The sequence below is a fragment of the Brassica napus genome, chromosome A3 (assembly GCF_020379485.1).
Source record: "Brassica napus cultivar Da-Ae chromosome A3, Da-Ae, whole genome shotgun sequence".
NCBI lineage: Eukaryota > Viridiplantae > Streptophyta > Magnoliopsida > Brassicales > Brassicaceae > Brassica > Brassica napus.
Genome location: NC_063436.1, coordinates 14,784,018 through 14,805,826, shown reverse-complemented (window position 1 = coordinate 14,805,826; position 21,809 = coordinate 14,784,018). Strand labels below are relative to the sequence as shown.

The 21,809-nt window shown below is 32.3% G+C and overlaps 3 protein-coding genes across 14 annotated transcripts; 1 reads left to right on the top strand and 2 right to left on the bottom strand.

Moving 5' to 3' along the window:
• Positions 1–286: 286 nt before the first annotated feature.
• On the bottom strand, positions 287–2,031 carry LOC106438590 (probable aquaporin PIP1-4). The gene is made up of 4 exons (XM_013879807.3): positions 1,512–2,031; positions 1,035–1,330; positions 769–909; positions 287–680 (listed from the first exon to the last, which is right to left on the bottom strand). The coding sequence occupies exons 1-4, from the start codon at positions 1,837–1,839 to the stop codon at positions 579–581; spliced, it is 867 nt and encodes a 288-aa protein (XP_013735261.1). The 5' UTR covers positions 1,840–2,031; the 3' UTR covers positions 287–578.
• Positions 2,032–4,821: 2,790 nt separating this feature from the next.
• LOC106443364 (la-related protein 1A) lies at positions 4,822–7,610 on the bottom strand. Of its 6 annotated transcripts, none has more exons than XM_048776163.1 (8): positions 7,344–7,610; positions 6,795–7,074; positions 6,417–6,713; positions 6,076–6,299; positions 5,778–5,969; positions 5,575–5,671; positions 5,248–5,338; positions 4,822–5,138 (listed from the first exon to the last, which is right to left on the bottom strand). In XM_048776163.1, the coding sequence occupies exons 5-8, from the start codon at positions 5,869–5,871 to the stop codon at positions 5,016–5,018; spliced, it is 405 nt and encodes a 134-aa protein (XP_048632120.1). In that variant the 5' UTR covers positions 5,872–5,969; positions 6,076–6,299; positions 6,417–6,713; positions 6,795–7,074; positions 7,344–7,610; the 3' UTR covers positions 4,822–5,015. The 6 variants fall into 6 exon arrangements, with proteins under 6 accessions (XP_048632120.1, XP_048632119.1, XP_022545434.2 ...); XM_048776162.1 differs by having other exon boundaries at positions 6,076–6,283; XM_022689713.2 differs by having other exon boundaries at positions 5,778–6,299; positions 6,417–6,495; positions 6,606–6,713; positions 7,344–7,606.
• Positions 7,611–16,396: 8,786 nt separating this feature from the next.
• Positions 16,397–20,966, top strand: LOC106438591. Of its 7 annotated transcripts, none has more exons than XM_013879813.3 (7): positions 16,397–17,095; positions 17,551–17,754; positions 17,862–17,932; positions 18,050–19,313; positions 19,396–19,538; positions 19,636–19,816; positions 19,900–20,966. In XM_013879813.3, the coding sequence occupies exons 2-7, from the start codon at positions 17,616–17,618 to the stop codon at positions 20,508–20,510; spliced, it is 2,409 nt and encodes an 802-aa protein (XP_013735267.2). In that variant the 5' UTR covers positions 16,397–17,095; positions 17,551–17,615; the 3' UTR covers positions 20,511–20,966. The 7 variants fall into 7 exon arrangements, with proteins under 7 accessions (XP_013735267.2, XP_013735265.2, XP_013735262.2 ...); XM_013879811.3 differs by having other exon boundaries at positions 17,841–17,932; positions 19,408–19,538; XM_013879808.3 differs by having other exon boundaries at positions 17,841–17,932.
• Positions 20,967–21,809: the final 843 nt, after the last annotated feature.

Genomic DNA, 21,809 nt, shown 5'->3' with positions numbered 1-21,809 from the left:
TTATGATCAACTATAGAATTTTATTCTAAATTTTATTTTAGAGTGAAAAATAGAATGGGGTTAGAAATATCCATACCGTAGAAGATACCCATAGGAGGAGGCAGAGACAAAAATAAAGCAAGCAACTTTATTCTCACAATATGCCACTGGCTTTCTTTTGGGCCTACACTTTTTCGATTTCGGCTTCGCAGCATAAGTAAGGCCCAAGATAGTTTCGCCATTACATAATTGAATGAATCACCGCATAAATTAATTATGCTTTTCTAGGAGAGACAGATGCACTACGTTGAAAGTTGAAACGCTTTTATTACAATAGAAACCCCAAATCATTTTGAGATGCAACACAAAGAACAGTGTAGAAGTACATTGCAAACCAGAGATGATTAACAACTAAACAACACATAGAACAACCCAATGTACTTTAAAAGCATACAAGAAATTCACAAAATCCCAAATACCATTCTTAAAATAGACTCCTCCTTAAAGAGAGTAGTAAATACATTGCAACACACAAAAGCTACATGATAAAAATAGTAAGCAAGGACATTTGAATATTTATTTTGTTTCATCATCATCCTTCAGCTCTTGCTCTTGCTCTTGAAAGGAATGGCTCTGATGACAATCGTGTGATAGAGTGCTGCTAGAGCTGCTCCAATGAATGGTCCCACCCAGAATATCCACTGCCCAACACACGATTAAATTTCAAATTTTCAAAAATCTTTTATTTCAAATAATTACCAAGAAATAAATGTTTTTAAAATGACTCACATGATCATCCCAGGAGTGGTCCTTGTTGTAGATAATTGCGGCTCCAAGGCTTCTAGCTGGGTTGATTCCGGTCCCGGTTATCGGAATTGTCGCCAGGTGTACCAAGAACACTGCAAACCCTATTGGTAGCGGTGCCAATATCTACCATTTTTTTTTTCCATTTTAATAAACAAAATAAAATTAGCAATTATTAGTCGCGCAAGTACGAACCAAACACTCCTGAGCATCATCAAACCGGGGTAAACCGGAAAAGTGAGATCCCTTACCGGGACGTGTGAGTCACGGGCGCTTCTCTTGGCGTCGGTGGCGGAGAAGACCGTGTAGACGAGAACAAAGGTTCCGATGATTTCAGCACCGAGACCAGATCCCTTGGAGTAGCCAGGAGCGACAGTGTTGGCACCGCCACCGAGAGTCTGGTACGGCGTTGGCTGGAAACCCTTAACGACTCCGGCGCCACAGATGGCTCCAAGACATTGCATAATCATGTAGAAAACAGCTCTGGTCAGAGACAACTTCCTAGCCAAGAACAGACCGAACGTAACCGCAGGGTTGATGTGTCCACCTGAAACATTAAAACACACAAACATATGTTACAGAAACAACAACAAAGAATCCAAGAACCAAACTTTTCTAACAGAGTCACAGAGACATATTCCGTAGATCTAAAACCAAATTACAGAGAAACCAACACAAGAGACTTTCCGTAGGCTACAAGTAACCAGAAAATGGAGGAAATTAATTACCAGAAATTCCAGCAGTACAGTAGACGAGAGCAAAGATCATGCCACCAAAAGCCCAAGCGATGCCTTGGATTCCCACAGAGGCACACATGTTTGGTGCTCTCTTCACTCCCATTACTGTCAACACTGTGATGTAAAGGAAGAGAAAGGTAGCTATGAACTCGGCGATTCCTGCTCTCCAAAACGACCATGAGCTTAACTCTCCGGGCTCGAACAGTGGCGCAGGAGGTGGCTCCTTGTAGTCCTTGTCGCTCTGAGCTGATGTACCGATCGGCTGCCTCTCTGGGAACTTGTTAGCACCCACTCTCACATCCTCTTCTTTGCCTTCCATTTTCCTCTCTAGAAAGGTTAAAGTGTTGAGGTTTTTCTACTTCTTTCCTCTTTTGTGTGGAGGAGAGTGTGTGGTGGATAGAGAGTGCATTTATAGAGAAAATAATATTAAAATGCCCTAACGTCTACAAACATTTATTTCAATTTTCTTTTATTTTATTTTATTTGACAAGACAGAAAATGAATAGTATAACAAATAGTTTTATTTTTGTCAATAATCAGTAATAACAAATAGTTAACACCACATAATTGTTGTCCAAAAAAAACACCACATTATTGTGATCGTGTATAGGCCCATTTGTTTATTTTTAAGAAATCATAGTTTGTGTGTAAAAAAAAAATCATAGTTAAATTCATAAATTGTATAGCAAACTCATACTAATCATTATTCACCACATTATCGTGATCGTTACAAGCCAAATTATTTATTTTGCTGCCTGTTTACAACAGGAAATGCTAGTTACCATACTTACATATTCTTTGTTTTGTTAATTAATGGACTGATCTCTCTATACATTTTTTGTCAACTAGTCTAGTGCCGTTCTATTGATTATTTATGATGTGATTGGGTGTAAAATTGAATAATTATGTAAGTAAAAAGTTTGGTAATTTGTATTAAATAAAGTTAATGAGGGAGGAGACCGGAGAGACCTCTGGAACATACCGACGTGCTCTGGTAAAAAGACAAAAATCTGACCTGTCTTTTCTTTTCTTCTTTCAGATATTGGGTCCACTTTGTGGACGGTAATAAATCGATAAATTTGGACGATCCCGGTAAAGCCCAGCAGTTACTATGGTAAAAAAGATATATTATAGTTGAAAAAGAAACTGACTTTTTTTTTTAACAACCAAAAAAAAAAAAAGAAACTGACTATCTTATAATTATAATTGAAAAAAAAACTGACACCAACGAAATCACTTAGGGTTTGACTGTTTGTTACAAGTGGTATTATATTTTTAGAAAAACTAGATTCTTTGTCCGCGCTACGCGCAGAAAATGCTTTTAATTAAATATATTAATTTTAAGGTAGAGATCTATTTGTGAAAAAGGTGGAAATCTCTTAAAATATTGAAAATGTATTTGCTAGTTTTAATTAAAATTTGATTGGATGCCTATAACTTTTTCTAGTTGGAGAGATAAAATCAGTGAATGAATTGATCAAGATAGATTTAGTGCACTTATTATATTCAAAGACATAGTACAATAATTTGATGGGATACGAATAAAGAAACAGAAAGAGGTTGGAGAGCGTATTTTCCTCTATTGCTTTGATTTGTCCTGATGTTTTTGTTTTGTTGAATAGGCGAAGTTGCTCTTGAGTTCATTATTTGGTTGACTTGTTATTCGTCCATTGAGGTGCTTGATGTATTTGATTAAGCTGTCAGAGTAAAATCTTGTTGTTAGTGATGAAGCTTAGTTGTAGTTTTCCCGCAATAGTGAGTGTAATATTTGTATGAACAATAAATTAAATATAGATCGCTTATCTTTAGATAGTCTTATACTTGTGACGATAACAACTTGAAATTTCCGAGCTTGTGACGATAAAATTATTTATTTAAATGCTGTTCCTTCTTATTAGTGAGTTTTTATGTCAAATTTGTATTTTGTATATTTAATAACACTTTGTTGTGTTTTTATGGTTTTATTAAATGTGTTTGTAATTTTATTTTTATTGCTACGATCATGATTTTTTAGTGATAAATGATAATGTAATTTTAACATTATGTATTATGTTTTATCATATATTTTCTATTTAGATTTTCCAATCTTCATGCTGTCATTTATTTTAGAATCATTTTAGTTAGGTAATAAGTTTAAAAAACATGTAACTAAAACTGTGTATGTTGTAAATTTAGACTTTTTAGCGTAACTGGGCACTATAAATTATGAAAATTATAAATAAAAAAATTATGGAAATTATAATATGATTTTATCTTGCTAAATATTTCTGCTGTGTTTATTTTTTGTTTTATTTCGTATTTTTAAAATTTTATTGCCCTATTTTTAATTTGCAGAGAATTGCTATTTTCAATTTTTGTACCTCCATTCTATCTTTTTGTTATTATTTAAAGGATCTGATATTTTTTAGTAGTGTATATGCAAATGAACGAAACAATATAAATATATTTTAAATTTTAATAAATTTGCAGTTTATTTTAAATTATAATTTCACTATTTTTACTACAAATTTTACTATTTCTTCTTTTTTATAAATCATATATTTGTTACTACAATAAATAAATTTATAAAAAATATAAGTAAACTATATCACTTATTCCAAAATAAATTTCATAAGGAAGCAAATAAAAAACTTTTAAAAGTGTTGTATGAGTTAAATACGCTAAAATTTCTATGACTTTTTTTTTGTAACACCTCTATGAAACATATTACTATTTACTATATCATTTGTTAAACTATAAACATAAAAAAAAATATTGCAATCTAATTATAGTTAAAATATAGTTATGGATTAAAACTCAGTGTAAAAAGATAATTAAGATATTTTAAATAGATATGCACAACTTATTTAATTTTTATTATTAAATTTCATTTTTTTACAATTACTATCTTTTCGAAATACCAATCAGGTTATCAACATTGTTATTAAAAATAAAATTTTATATACTTTCTAACTTAATCTTTTATTTTATATTTCGGTTACAATATTAAGCACTAATGTATCAGTTTAAGGATTATGTGAATTTTGAGTATATCTTCAGTCCAACATTATGATCCAAAAACAGCATTTTCTTTCTTTTTTTATCTGCAGTAAAAACATTCTATTAATATCACAAATTAAAAAATATAAATTTTATTTTTTTATAACCTCTATGTTTATTATTACCATGCAGTCGAGAGCACATGCATGATCTTCAGAAGACGATTACTGATATATTGAGTATATCTTCAGTCCAAAAACATCATTTTCCTTTTTTTTATCTCCAATAAAAACATTCTACAATCTTGTATTAATATCACAAATTGAAAAATATAAATTTTATTTTTTATAACCTCTATGTTTATTATTACTATATGCAGTCAAGAGCACATGCATGATCTTCATGAAGAAGATTAGTGATATATTGTGATACATGGTAATGAAATTTAAAAGAATTGTCTAAAGGCCTAGTAGTTGGTAACTGATCTGCTACTTTGTTTGCCTCCCTCTTAGTCCATCAGAATGAAATTGCTTCAAACTTAGTCGACCACCATTTGATCTCCCTCGAGAACAGTATGCTTTGAAGAGTTTTTAAAGTTATCTTTGCTATAAACTCTACATCCATGTTCATCATCTTAACCTGTAATTCAAGAGTAAGAATAGAGAAATTAAAAGCAACACATTTGTGTAAAATGAAAATGACAAAACAGAGTAATGCAAAGCAAGACAATCTTGTGTTAGAGTTTTACCCTTTTGAAGTCATCTATGATTTTGATGGGAACCCATCCTTGTTCATCCATTAAGGAAATGAGGTACTGATCATTCTGAAGGTTTTCGTCACTGGAAAAAAGAATAAAAATACGGAAGGTGAGCACATAAAGGTAAGGTGATATTCTACCAACCAGCAAAGATGGACTCAAGGCATGGAAATACTCAGAGACATTCCATCAGAGGTGTCAGCTCAACATAGTATCAAAAGCACAAAATATATAGATGCAAACGCATAACTTGCCACAAGTAATATTCTATTTGTTTTATGACTCTATCCTTTAAGTCGAGTTGTTCAGGAGTCATACAGAGCTTGAGGACCCTGGTTACCAGGGTGCGGACCAAAGCGTGGAGGGTAGCCTCTTATAGCTCCAGGGGGTGGAACCGGGAAGTAGTACACAGGACCTATGTCAAATGAAGAAACAAAAAAAATACAGCAATTTAGTAATTATACTCTATCTTAACACCATGTATGCTCAACCTGTCCCTTGACAGAGAATCAACATCTTACCGGGAAAACCAGGACCTGGACCAACCATGAACCCAGGACCTTGCCCCATATACGGAGGTCTCACAAAGTCCCTAGGTCCAGCTCCATGCGGCATGTTTCTTGGGCCGTAACCCCTCTGATGCTGTCTAGGATATCCTTGAGGAGGAGGTGGTGGAAGAGGGGATGCTTGCACTGGCTTCTCGTTGCCAGACTCTGCAACAGGAGCTCCAGGAATTGGGTAAGGAGGATAAAGAGCATATGGAAAATCAGGACCAGTGGGATACGACATAGGTGGAAAAGGAGGTGGATGATAAGGTACATCGTGCATGGGGTAAGCAGGAGGAGGACCACTTTGGTTGCTCTTCTAGCCTGGCTTTTAATGACGTCCAAAAGTGAGAGCTCTTCATCAAGAAAAGATCCATCAGTGTTGCATTTGATCCACTCTCGAGGAGGCAGAATCCAGTGATGTTGTCACTGCACCTCAGCTGTTCTTCTCCTCTGTTAAGGCTCATCCCCTCCCATGCTCCCTGCTTGTTTCCAGTCCTTTGCATCAGATTTAGCATATTGGAGGAGAAATTTCCAATGAAGATTACTTTGTTAACAATATAAATGATTTCTAATTCGATAGTTAAAAAAAAAAAAAGGCAAGAAAGCGAGTACCTTCCAGCGAAAACAATAATACTTTGGCGCTGATTCTTATTTTGGCAATTTTTAAGAGCAAGCTGAGCAATCTGGATCGCTGTTGTCAAATTAAACTCTCCAACATCGAGGGGTCAAAAGACAGTAAAATTGATGCCTCCTTCAAAACAACAACAATTACAAAAATTGCTTTTGAGTAGAGAGACATACTGTGCATACAGGCCAGAATCTTGCCAAGATCAGCAGAGGTAGGCGTAGTCAAGACTCTAACTCCTTACCTGCCATTGTCAAGATCCCCACACTGTTCTCCGGATTCGACTACAATCGCAAAATACAAAAATATCCCCTAAATCACAGATAAAAAGGACAATTTAAAAGCTCTAATGGAATAGAGTGTACCTGGGTTTTGGCACCGTAGAGAAGATTGACAGCTTCGGTTTGAGTCTGTAAGAGAATTGTACATCAATGATGATCTCTTTCATCGCTGGTTTCTTCTCGTCACTAATCGCTATCAAGTAGTTTCTCCTCACCCACCCGATCCATCCCGCGATGTACATGAAAAAAATTCCTGGTGTTTTAAACTCTCCCCAATGCCTCTGGTCTCCGGTCTCTGTTCACTATCAGGTGTGCTGGCCCGTCTGCACCGCACAGAAGCCCGTACTTGCCGTAGTTGTCGAACCTAACAACAAACATAAACATGAAACAAAGATAACTAATAACCATGACTAAACGTTTGAACTTGTTTCTATCAAAAGGAAAACTCATCTTTCAAGGTCACAATTACACTTGTTTTGGCACATAAAGATTTTAGAAAAAAAAAGTATTTCAAAACCCAGAACTTATCATTCATGAATATCACCCAAATTTCATCTTATGGGATCAAATATTTGGTTTTGGCCAATTAAAACGAAAACTCCAATGAAAGAATACAGAGAGGAGAAGATATACCTTTTCTTTGAACTCAACTTCTTCCATGGCGAGTAGAATCTCTTCGTTTTGAGGCTGAGGCCACTGAATGGGTAGCAGATGCGACACTGGATGATGGATCTAATAAGGACTTTAAAAAAGCTAAAAAAGAATGAGAAAGAGAGGAGGCCAAAGGAAATCATCAAGATGGAATTAAAGTGAACGATTGATTATGTGTAACGAAGATTGGAAAAGAAGATGAAAGGAGACGATTGATTTTTTTTTTTTGATCAACAGGAGACGATTGATTCGATGATGATTTTAGAAGATTAGGGTATGTCAGGTTTTTAACATGGGCCGTATATTTTCTTAAGATTTGAAAGCCCAAACGCAGGATTTTTTAAAGAAATGGCCAAGTAGAGATGACATGGCATATTTAAATCTCTTGATTGGATGTTTTTTTTTGCAGACGTGGACATGCTCAATGTTCACTATATCTTGCTTTTAGTATAGGTTAGATACTTCTACTTTCACTCCAGCTATTACATACCAATCAAGTTAAAAACTTTCTAACTATCTTTTCGTTAGTAACTGTTTAATCAGAGTAAAATTAGTTATGAAAAACTGGTGTTAACTCTTTTTTTTCTTTTATACTCTCTCCATTTTTTAACATAAGTCGTTTTACAGCTATGCACGTAGATTAAGAAAACCATTAATTTCTTATATTTTCTAAACAAAACCATCATTAATTATTTACCTAACCACAATTTAACCAATAGAAAAATAGAAGATATATTACCATTGGTCATACAACATTAATTATTAATAAATTTTACATAGCAAACCGAAAACGACATATAATTTGAAACAAAAAAATTTCTCTAAAACGACTTATATTAAAAAACGGAGGGAGTACTATTTTACTCCACTAGTGTTCCTCTCAATTTCTTTATATTAATTACTTCCAATTACTGTTGTAGTTACCAATCACACTCCTATTGGACCGTTGGAGAAAAAACCGGCAGCTTTATGAAGATTCAGATTTTTTCGATACTCGTATACCATATAGGCATATACTTTTCATAATTTTTAAAAAGTTCTTTGTACACTATATTCATTATATTAAAATAAATTTTAAAATAACTAAATATTATATTTTTAATTATATAATTAAAAAAATTATTTGATTAATATTTAATTATGTAATTTTTGTTTTTAACTTTTTATTAAAATACTTTTTCAGATAATAATACAATATATATATATATATATATATATATAAATTATCTCTCTTGTTCTTCGCCTGCCCTTACTCCTTTACGGTATGGATCGAGCTAGTAGGTTTCCTATTGGGCTCTCGTGTGAACCCCGACTGGGCTATCACCGTCGCATCGATCATGTCCCCTCGCCGGAGGGAGATTGACACATGTCTCCTGAAGCTTGCTCTCCAAGCTAGTATCTATAGTCTCTGGCGCGAGAGGAACATCAGACGCCACCAGGGAAATCCCCTTAGCGCAGCCCAAATGGTCCGATATATCGACAAGACCATTAGGAACAGGATCTCCTCCCTACGAAAGCGGAAACCAAGCTTCTACAGCGACATGATGCAGAGATGGCTAGCTCGGACCTCTTCTCAGCAATCGTAACTTAATTTTTTTTCTGGAAAATTTGTGTTTGTTTCTCTGAAAGCATAAACCTCAGTGGCCTGTAATTTTTTCTTTTGTTGATAATCAATTTAAAATTTCAACAAAAAAAAAAGAAATTATCTCTCTTTTTTTAAATTATATTTTTAGATTTTGGATAATTCAATATTCTATTTTTAATTATAATTAAGAATTTTATTTGATTAATATTTAGTTATATAATTCATGTTTTTAACTTTTTACCAAAACATTTTTTCAGATAACAATACAATATATACAAAAAATATCTCTTTTTAAATTATAGTTTCAGATTTTGGATAATTCTTACTATTATTAATTTTTATCAATTATCTAATCAAATAAATTAAAATTTCGTTTTTATTTTTTAAATTTAGTTATATATTTTATTTGATTAATATTTAGTTATATAATTCATGTTTTTAACTTTTTACTAAAAGATTTTTTGAGATAACACTACAATATATACATAAATTATCTCTCTTTTTAAATTATATTTTCAGGATAATTCTTATTATTATTAATTTTAATCAATTATCTAATTAAATAAATTAAAATTTCATTTTTATTTAGTTATACATTTTATTCATTAAGGGTATAAACGTTATTAACCACTCTAACTTTTAACGTGAGTGCTCGATTCCAAAAATTTACTTCGCAAATAATAGTATAGACTTCCCATATCAAACACATCAGCTACCCCTTCCAAAATATTATTATAGTAATAACTAAAAAGGTTACAAAAATCACATGTTTTTTTTGTGATCTAAGGATTAGATCTAAACAAAGAAAAACACAAGAGTTCAATACACAACTTAGGTGATAACCGCGCATTCGCGGATTGTGTTTTTTATAATAATTTTTGTTTATATTTTAACATTTTGCAACACTATAATCTTTATTAATTGTAAAATAACGAATACAAATGTTGGTCTCTAAAATGTATTATCAAGAGTTAAAGCATTATAACTCATTTTAATTATTTTTAAGATTTCATATGCACAAAAAAAAAATTAAATTTTACGGCTAACACAAATTAAAATGACGAAAAGGGATTAAGTTTTTTGCTTTCGATTTTTTTACTATTGACTTTAGAGCTGAGCATTTTACCTGATAACCGAATTCGAACCCGAACCCAAACCTGATCCAAAAAACCTGAACCAAAGTAGGAAGATACCCAAACGTGTATGGAAATAGAAGAGATTAGATATCTGAATCTGAAGGAGTAATATCAAAATCCGAATGGATATCCAAATAGTAATTACTATCAGGCTGATTACTATATATCTGTATTTATTTATCATAGGTTAACTAGTGTTGTGAAAAAGACACCATTGTGGAAAGTTAATGAGACGTATTCTTTTTTGTAACGCAACTACAATGCACAGTCAGCTACCGTCCAGCCAACATATTTTTGGCAGAAGATAAAACTAAACCCGTTGAACATGTGTTATGTTTTATTGGGACGGTCCCGACCAAAGTTTCATGTCAATATGACATGACATATCACCCCTTCATTAAATTATAATGATTATGTTAATAAAATGAGATTAATAAGTAATAATTTCTTAATAATTGATTTTAGCAATCTGTTTTTCTTTTGTAGACCAGGTTACATAATACATACTATTTAGAAATTTTGGTGTTAAACTGATTTTTATTGAATGGTGAAAGGCTTAATAGATAGCATATGATTACATGCTACATGCTGAAAAAACAAAATGCTACATGCTGAGAAAATTTGGAGAATATATTAAATTTTTGTAAGTGCAAGTATTGTAGAATATAATGCAACAAGTATCGCATATCTTGATTTTTCTTGTTCCAGCTCCATATTGATACTTTCTCAATTGTTCATCAATAATTAGCAGTGGTAAGTTAAGAATATAAATATTCAACCAATTAATAAATAAACATGTGATATGTAAAGGGCAATTGTCAATAATATCACCTTTTGAAGTTTATGTCTCAAAAATAACACTAGAAGGAGAAAGTCACAAAAATGACATTCATTAAAGGGTAAAATATCCCTAATACTCTTGGTTTAAAATTAAATAAATAAATAAAAATAAATAAAATAAAATAAAAAAAAAAAGAAATTTTTTTATAGTTTCAGATTATATGTTTTCAGATTCGAAATTTTTATAATTTTTTTTTTGAAATTTTTTTTTGAAAATTTTTTTTATTTTTTTTCAATTTTTTTTTATAATTTAAAAATACTTTTTGAAACTGTTTTTAAAATTTTTATTTTTTATTTTAGTATTTATTTTTTATAAAATTTTAAACCCTAATTCCAAAACCCCACCCCTTAACTCTAAACCCTAAGGTTTGGATTAATTAACCCAAGGGGTATAAGTGTATATTTACCTCTTTAATGAAACCTATTTTTGTGACTTTGAGCCTTGAGTGCTACTTTGGGAACAAAAACTTGGTTTAGTGCTATTCTAGTCTTTTTCTCATATGTAAATGACAATTAGAATACAAGAAAAACTATACTTTTGTAAATTTTGAATATAAACTATGAAATTTTAAACTTTATCTTTCATATCGTCTTAAATAATACATACATAGTATATATAGTGAACAAAAAGTATTTGTCAATACTAATATTTTCTAAAGATCGCATTTACTTTCCCGATTCTCTTACGTTTACGATTGACCATGTTAGTTCGAGCCTTCAATTTTAGTGAACCTATTTTCAGGCCTTTATGATTTTGTATTGGATTCTTGGAGCGAGTCTGGAGTAGGGCCGGGTGAAACCTGCCTCAACATTCAGATTCTCTACTTTGAGGCGTAAAATCTCAATTTCAATCAATATCAGATGTTTACTCTATGCCTCTTGTCTATATTGTTGAACAGCTTTCTCGATCATGGAGTTTAAAAGGATGCCAAGATCAACACAACCTCTATGTCTCGTTAGCTTAATAATTTTCCCAATGGGGACCATACATTGAACCAAAAAGAGTGATTGATCCACTCCCAATCTCTATATTTGTAAGTAGAACCAGTCATGGATAAAATCAAATGAAACATTCGCTTCAAGTGGCCATTCTTTTTTTTTTAAATTACATAGACGTAATCCCTCAAATTTGTAAAAAATGATTATTGAAATCTTACTCAGTCGCAAACAGCTTCAAATTTCCAGGGTCGGCCTTGCATATTTCCAGGGACGGCCTTACATATAAGTTGTTGAGTATGGATTCTATGTTTCACAACCCTTTGCCATATCCGCGAGTCCAACTAATTAAAAGTCACGCACTCTACCACTGGGTTAAGACATCTTTTATGCTTAGGGAATTTATGGTACATTATCAGGTTTGAGGATAAAATCAGTGTGTATCGCTTCCTCCAATGCCATTAGATGATCACTGAGTAAATCTACTCTATTGATTATTGGATGATTTCCCTTTTTCTAGTATCTGCCATATTTTCTTCTATTTGCTACTGTCCAAAATATATATACATTATTAGAGCATCAGCATTGGTAGTTCTTATCCAAAACTCTCAAAATATTATTCTAATTATATAATATTTTTTTGTTTGTTTTTGTTTTTATGAACCAATCAAAATGAGACAAAGAAGAGGCGTGGCGGTGCAAGGAGTTGTGGCAGAGTCGGTGAAGAAGTTGCGGTAGCAGCGGTGAAGGAGTTGCGGCAGTGATGGTGCAAGGAGTTGGGGCAGATGCGATGAAGGAGTTGCGGCAGTGGTGGTGAAAGATGTGCGAACAGTGGTGGTGCAAGGATTTGCGGCCGTTGCGATGGAACCATGAGTTTCACGGTGGTTCTTTTGCATAAGAAAACAAATATGAAAGGAAAAGAGAGAAAGACTAGGAAAAAGAAAAGGAAATATATGAAATTAAAGAGATAGTGATGACCCTTTTTCTCCACCATTTGTTTGATATATATATATTAAATTAAAGACGATTAATAAAAAAAATAGTTTTATGCTAAAACATAACCATTTTGTCCAGAATATTTTTCAATTACACGTTTAGTTTGATCAAATTAAAACAAAAAAAAATATATATATATTGTCGATTGCAAAACTGTATATATAGTTAGATCGATAAATCTATTTAATTACTAAACCATAAAAATTATTTATATGTCTGTATTTTTTTAAGATTGGAGACGATAATTCATATTCTAAAGGTCATTTTCTTTTAAAAAATCAGTTGTAAATTAAATTACTTTTTACATAAAAATTTGAATGAACTAGATAAAAGATATTTTGATATATCTAAATTTTAATTAACTTTTATTCATGTAGCTTACTTTCTTGAATATTTTTTTCAGTTATGGAAATGAAATAATATTAGTACATATAATTTTATTTTGTTCATAATAAATAAAACAAAACAAAATTTTTATTTACCTACCATAATATATTTGCGCGGTTCATTGTATATTTAAGGTATATTTAAATTCATATGAAATCAAAACTTAATTTAAAATTATAGAAAATAATATAACCTCCATTAGTACACTTTAGTATAGATTCAATTTTTTTTTGTAAAATGAAACAACATGAAGACCATTTAAAACGCTCACAGTATATCAATACCACAATATTTTAATACATAGACAACTATTATTATTTTTTTGGAAAACATAAACAAGTTTTGTAAACAAAAAAATATATTTTATTACATATAATCTCTCCTGACCTATAACTTTTTAAAAGACAAAAGATCATTATCGTACACATTTCTTGCAAATGAAATCTTAAAACACAAACTAAAAAATTATACAAAAATTAATAATCTAGATCACAAGTAAAGTATTATACTGCCGGTAGGGCGGACTGATCCTAGTATATATATATAATGAAGTATTCAAGATGCATAATTATTATGTCTACATGTAAATGATAAGAATTTGTATCCCAGTCAAAATAATTGTTTATTGTTTATTTATTATAGTTAATTTAACTGTTTTCCATAATGAATTAGATATCTGATTTGTAGTTTAAGTGGTATTAAGATATTATATCTAGATAGTTGCAAAACTATACCTATTAGTGAAAATCTGAGACGAATAAGCCGGATAACACATTGGTGATATTAGATAAATTTAAATTTTGAAAATAACACATTGGTGATATTTTGGATTTTGAAAATGATACTTGGATAATTATTCACATGGGGTGGTTTTGTTTGAAAGACCATGCACTGCATGTCCAAAATATAAATGCTAACCTAATTTATATAAGACTGTAATAAATGTTAGTTAAGTTATAATCTTGATTAAGTTATATATTTATACACACTGATTGGCAAAAACAAATTACTTGCGTGTGTTTATACAGATTAGATAGTATGTGTATTCGGGAAATAATGCTCCACCATGAAAAAATCGCCTTTGTCAGGTCACTGACTTCCTTAGTGGGAGCAAGTTAATGTCCATATACTATTATATTGTCGGTCGATAAGTACCAACCTAAAAAAACAATGTACCATGTTTGTAGCAAATGCTAATTCTATTATCTATAATTCTATACTATACATACGATTGTGCGCGTGCGCCTTGCCATGTGGTCTACTGATTGGTAAATGTGAGTGTTTTTACGTATAAACACACATACACTGATAAGTGGTAATACATATACATACACATATTACATAGAGTATTGTCCCTGACTGAATTAAGCTGCTTTAAGGAGACTCAATGGAACTAACCGATCATGGTCAAAATCTACTCGATTACGTTTCTTTTTAAACGTATGGTTTCGACTTTTGTTAGGCGATAGACGAAATCAAGACAACGTGAGCTAATTAATTCTGTCGGACAATTTTTCTTTAAAGCGCTCGTCTTTATCAGCAAACCCTACATAAAATACAGTATAACTTTTATAAATTAATACTCGATAAATTAATTAATTTCTTCATTTCAAACTGGACCAATTTAAAATTTGACACAAATCGATAAAATAATATTTTTTTAGAAAATTCTATATAAATATATGATCGCATTAAAATTATAAATTAATAATTTATATGTATACATATTTTATATAAGTAAGAACCTATTATATTGTTTGTTATATATTCACAATAGAATTATCTTTATATTTTATTAACACTTACTATATTTTTGATGAGATTTAGTAGTATTATATCTAAAACCATATTTAAATTCTATGCAATATATATTATACACGTTAAATAGTATAATAAATTTAATATAAATATCAAATTTTAAAAAATACGGAGTAACAATTAATGTACGTACACTAAAATTAAATATATTTTAAATAAAAAATCTAAATAAGGAAACTTTTATAAATTAACATCTCTAAAAATTAATAAAATTTTAAAGTTTCAATCTTTTTAATTTATAGAAGTTCTATCGTAGTATGTATGACCCCTGACTGAATTAAGTTGTAAGACTTTATCAGCAAACCTTAATAGAGATGATTAAAAAAAACTACTTATTTTATGAGAATGGCATACATACTACAATATAATGGCGTTGGTTGAAAGATGATATTGTAATAATCATCCCAAAAGAATAGCGTGTTCTCCATTTCCATAAGCAGCCACGCGAGACCATCAATGACGACGCCCAATTTTCTTTTTCCAACTTTTTATTTTCTAATTGTTACAGTCAATGTTTTAAAAATTGGTAGGTGTAATTAGGTGTTTTATAGAAGATGAGCGACTAAACGAATTATACAGGATTTAGTCGAGACCTAAACATTAACAAATTATATATTTATTTTATATATTTTATACATTTATGACTTATTTTAGTTTTTAATTTTAATTATAAAATTATTATGTTGAATTATCAAAATTATATATACAAAACATAAGAAATTAGACAAATTTATAGATTTGTAATAATATTATTTCTTAATTTAAGATATTTAGATAAATATAGATCGATTTAAATAATTTTTAACTGATTTAGAATAATTTAAACCAATTTAAATCAGTATAAATTATATTTATACTATATTTTAAGAAAATCGTTTCGTATAGTACGATTTAAACTTAGTTACCGTATCCTCTAACTTTTTTACTTTGATCAATTCAAGCCGATTTTTGCCTGTCTCTCTTCTCCACAAAATCTATTTCACTGCCATTACTTCTCAAATTCAGAGCTCTAAGAAAGAGAGAAATGAGGGATCAATTATTTACTGACCAGTGAAGTGACCAGGCTAATGATGAAGGCACTTGAAAAACTCTGAGAACACTTTTCTTCTATCTAAAGCTTCTGCCTCTCTCTCTATAGAGATGGGCCCATCCAAAATCTGTTCTTTTTTTTTTGTCCAACTGTGTAGCTTTTTCTTCTGTGGAGGGAGCTTAATGCCACATGACGTTGTTGGGTTGTAAAATTCGAATAAAGCTTCCACCTTTCTCTCTCACACACACTTTTTCTTTTGCCTTTTGCCCAATAGAGAGAATCCTCTCTCCATGAAGACTAATGCTTTTGTCGGTTCATCGATAGATAAGACACTCAATTGAATATTTCTCTTTGTTTTGTCAAAAGATGCCCACTAATAAGAGCTAAATATCTTTTTTTTTTCTTAATGCATGAACAGTATTATAAAGTTCATTTTTTGTTTGGTTGAACCAACTTTCCCAAAATTGAATACTATCTTTTGTTTTGGGTTGTTGATCAACTCTGGAAAATTAAAAGCTTCGATTTTCTGATTCATCATCAAAGCTTTTCCACCTTGGTATGATTAAGGAAGCTTGGTTTCCGGACAAAACCTGGAAAAGTTGTCAGATCAACAATGTAGTTGGAGATTAAAGCGTCAAGATATGCCAGCTCTTGTCCTTTCTCTCTCTCTCTCTCTCTCTTATGAAGTTTTATAAGCTTGAGAAAACTGATATAGAGACCATTCGCTTTTAGTGTTTAACCTATCTCTCTCTCGCCTTGCCTTGAAAGATATCCCAAATATTTTCTTCTTTCTCTTTTTTTTTTATTCTTCACGACCGTTTTGTCCGGCGATCAAAACTAGTCCAGGCCATGCTGTTAAGATAAACCCTGTCTGAATCTTGGCATCAAATAAACGTTTTGGAGCTAGTTTGAGGATTACTTCTGCTTTGCAACTTGGGAGACTTTTTGTTTATGGCTGTTGCCCTCCAGAGAAGTTTGGAATTTAAGAAGTTCAGAAGAATCTAAGGTACTTTTTACTCTGTAGTCTCTTCTGAAAGGGAAAGGTATCTGATCTTGCTCCATAAGTCATGTGACTAGTTTCTCTATATCATCATCATCATGCTTTCCTTTCGTCACAATTGATATTTGCCTAATCAAACCAGTAGAGTGTAAAAGAAAGTTTGATTTGGATTGTAGAAAGTGGTTAGATGATCCTTTACTTCTTATGTTAATTTATTCCTCAAGAATTCCATTAGAGTGTTTCACAAGGATAATATTCAGTTGTGGAATTTTTTGGGCCTTGTTATTGTTTTGTTTGTTTCTCAAGGATCTGAGATTGTTTAAAAAGTACATAAGTACAATTTACAAGACTTGTTATTTTCTAGATATATGAACTCCATATGTTACCACCCTTCTGTGTGGTGTTTCCTGTCTTATTTGTTGCTGCTGCTTAATAGTTTTCTTGTTGTTTCTTCTTTTTAGCAGCTTATCCTAATTGATTAAGAAAAGAGCATTAAAAAAAACTGAATAAAAACCACAAGAAAGCCATGGCCAAGAAGAAAACTCGACGTCGTGCAGATGCTGGACAGGAGAGGGATCATTTAGGCTGCATGTGGGGATTTATGAATATGTTTACTTTCCGCCATGGACCACTCTCTCACAAGCTCCTTTTCGAACCAAAGCATGGTAGTTCTATTATTACCCAACTGCATTTTCTTTTTCTTTTTTTGGTTTTTCATTACATTCGAAAGAGTTTTTTTTTTGGTTAACAGTTGTGTTAATTGTTCCATCAGCTGCTGGAAGTCCTAGGAACAATGAACTTGACAAGTCCAAATGCCGTGACAAAGGATCTGAAGAAACCCATGTAAGCTTTTAACCTTATTATTATAAAACATCCTTAAAACTTTTTTTTTTGTTTCTTTTGGTCTTGTTGAGAGTGTCTTGTGGATTAATCGAAGTTGCTCCTTAAACTGTTAAAAAGGTTGGTGAAGAAGGCAATGTCACGATCACGATTATAAAGCCAAGTGTGAAGAAACTCATAGCAGAAGAGTTGCTCATCGACAAGGAAATCAAGAAGCAGAGGGAGGAGAATGCTGAAACAGGACAGTTGTCAGACTCTGAACTCGAAGGAAGAAGAAGGAAAAACCATAGGAGAAAAAACAAGACCCGCAAGAACAGCTGCGGTGATTTTAGCCATATTTTAAACACAGCTGCTGAAAGTGAAGAGCCTAAAGTTAATCGCAGAGCTAAGAAGGGCTCTGAGAGAAGTCTTGACATTGATAATATGGTCGAAGAGTTCTGTGCAGAGTTACATCGCAGAAGCCGTGCAAAGAATGGGATGCTGAACCACAAACACGGCCAAGAAGATTATAAAGAAAAGCTGAGGGAGTTGGTCAAGTTTTTAATCAGTCAGAAGCTTTTACATGGAGAAAATAGTGAAATAATCCTTACATCCAAGGACTTGATGGAAGTGTTTCAGATTCTTGGATCAGATGAGGATTTGTTTCTCAAACTTCTGCAAGATCCAGAGATATTTGTGCCTAAAAGCCAGAAAGGAGAAGAAAGCTTGAGCTTGTTTGAGAGAACACAAGAAGGAGAGAAAGAAGCTTCAGACCGTATTTTCATACTGAAGCCAAGATCAGCAAGCTTTTCAAGTTTGTCACCTGAGTCTCATTTGATGAGAAACAAAATAGAGAAGGAGAGAAACAGCAGTTCACATTTCTTTCTTTCAGAGATCAAGAGGAAGCTGAAACAAGCAATCAGAAAGGAGCAGCGTGAGAGAGGGTTTCCTAAAATTAATGTGCCATCTAAAGATCATTTCTTTTTCGAGCGGATGGCAAAGCCTTCATCAAAATCTCAGAAGAACAATGAAGACGATAGAATGCAAAAGGTGTCTAACATTTATGCAGAGGCCAAGAAACATCTGTCTGAGATGTTAATGTTAAACAATGGAGATGTAGATTCAAACTCAACGACCAGACAGTTTCAAAACAGCAGCCTGGGAAATATTCTCTCCCTTCCTGACTACTTGTCTCCTCTAAGCAGCCCATGGGAAAAGAGCTCACCTTCACACAGGAAGTCTGCTTCTGCTGATTTCATCAATGCTGTGAGCCTACCAAACCATGCAATGAAAAATAATGATCTTCCGGTCTGTGATCTAAGCAAAGAACCTGTCATTTCAATCGAGTCTACTGAACCTACTGATAAAATTGTTGACATTGAGGATGGAACTGCTAACACTGCAGGTAAATATTATTACTGTCCTATTGTAAGCCTCTATGTTTACTCTTTTTTTTCAAGAATAGAGTTAATTAATCTAATAACCAGCAAATCTTCCAGGTTCTACAGATGATGTAATGATTATTAATGAGATAGATATAGTTCCAGAGGAAGCAATCCATAATTTGGTTGGTGACTTACCCAAAGCTGAAGCTCATGATGAACAGAGAGATAGTATAATCTCAAAACAGGCAAGTCATTTTGATTAATCAGCACTATAATATATCTTCTTCTTCTTTTTTTAATGGACTTTGAATTGAAGAAATTGATGCTTTGTTTCTTCTACAGGCTTCTGATGAAGAGAGACAACCACCAGTGTCTTCCTCTGTGGCATCACCATCTCACTGTTTAGCTAAAAGTGAGGAGGAGTGCAAATCACATGTTCCGGAATGGTCAAGCCCAGTATCAGTTCTTGAACCACTCTTCACTGAAGATGATATAAGCCCACCAAAAATGCGATCTCAGTCTGGTATGTTAAAAAAACATGATCCCATCTCATCCATCTAATACTGAACTTGGCTTCTAGTAATTAATTAGCAAACATTGACTCAGATGAAGAAGAAGCACAAGTTCAACCATGGTGTATCCACTTCGATGATAACGAATATTCTGTCAAAACCATCACAAGTGACAAAGAAGTGGTGTTCAAGTATGTAAGATCTGTCTTGGACGCTGTTGTCTCGGATTTTGAAGAGCTCTATCTCAAGGCGCAATTCTCTGACCAGCTTCTTGAACCGGCACTGATCAGCAACATACCATTCTCTCCAAACCAGCTTTGTCATGACCATGAGCTCCTCTTTGACTGCATCAACGAAGTAATCATGGAGCTCTGCTGTTGCCCTCCATGGGCTTCGTTTGTTGCACCAAGAACCCGAGTCTTCTCTACCGTCAAAAGCATCGTTCACGAGGTTCAAGAAGTGGTCTACTGGCATCTCTTGCCTTTGCCACTCCCTCACGCGCTGGATCAAATAGTTAGGAAAGATTTGGCTAAATCTGGAAACTGGTTAGACATCAGATATGACATTGACTGCATTGGCTTTGAAACTAGTGAACTGATTCTCGAGGAATTACTTGAAGAGCTCGCTCTGAACTGCCTCAACAACAGTGAGCACTCTCTGGTTCCAGCTGAGTTGAAGACTGATGAGAGCATCCTTGTTTTATAAAAAGGTCATGAAAAGTGAAAACTCTCACCATTGTTAACTTTCATTAGCGTAGAACCATGTAGATACATTGTATTACTTAATAACTCTCATAGAGCTGCGACGGCTGAGAGAGAGAGAGAAGAGATCCTTTTACGATCAGCCTGGAGACTGTTTGTGCTGGGGCCATTATAGAATCACTTTCAAAGACAGCACCATTGCCATTGGTCTCTTCTTCTTTTAAGGTATATAATATATCTATAATATATATATATATATATATATTTTTTTTTTTGAACAACTAATATATCTATAATATATTTATTTGTAATTTGAGTGTTTGTGTGTTTGTATGTTGAGATGCAGATAGATGTGGTAGTGTTTCGTTCTCGTTGATTTATTTGTGTTTGTAATCTTTTCAGAAGTTGACATAAACAAGGTATTATCATTGATTAAGAGTGTGATCTGGGCGGTGACAATTTTAGAGTCCTTTTCTTTATTTATGAAAATTAAAAAGATATACACAACACAAGATTGGTGAATTGATAGAAAGAGTAAATTAAAAGTTGAGATTGGTTGGACGATAACGTAGAGTTTTTAACAAAGAGAAAGAAACAGGCATGACAAAAACCTCTAGAGATTTTACTCAATATGAAGAAATGAAGGATCATGATATATATGTATAAAATTTTGGATAATGTTTTGGGGTTGTTGCACTTTATGCCCTACTTAGTGGATAACATTTTTTGTTGATGGGATATGGTTATGTGGACACAATGGATAGTACACCTGATAATCAGATGAATTATTGTAAGTAAGCTACCCAAACTGAATGAACTTCATATACAAACTAATTAGTAAGTAACTGAATGTTTGGTTTTCTAGTCACTGATGAAATTTTGTTTGTGCATAAGTTAACATATCTACTTTATTAAAATACTTAATTCTAAATGAAAAATTAGATTTTCTTCATTAAAATCTTTAAAACCCTTACCAGAAACAAACGTTTATAAACTTAAAACTTGTATATCCAAACTGAAGAAATTTTTTATTCTTTTTATATTATTAATATTTAAACGGTAATGGATTAACAAATATTGTGGGAATAAGTTACTGCAAAAAAATTAGAGTAAAATACAACAAATAATAAAATATAAATAAAATTTTGCAAACAAAATCCTGGAAACTAAAAAACAGCAGCTACTCATATTGAAAAAGTTAGTTGAATGGATTGTTTCTCTCTTTCCAGACTTCGTATTTGAGTATGTGTGCAGAGGAAATACAAAATAAATGCAAGTAATTTATTATGCATATTGTTCTGCA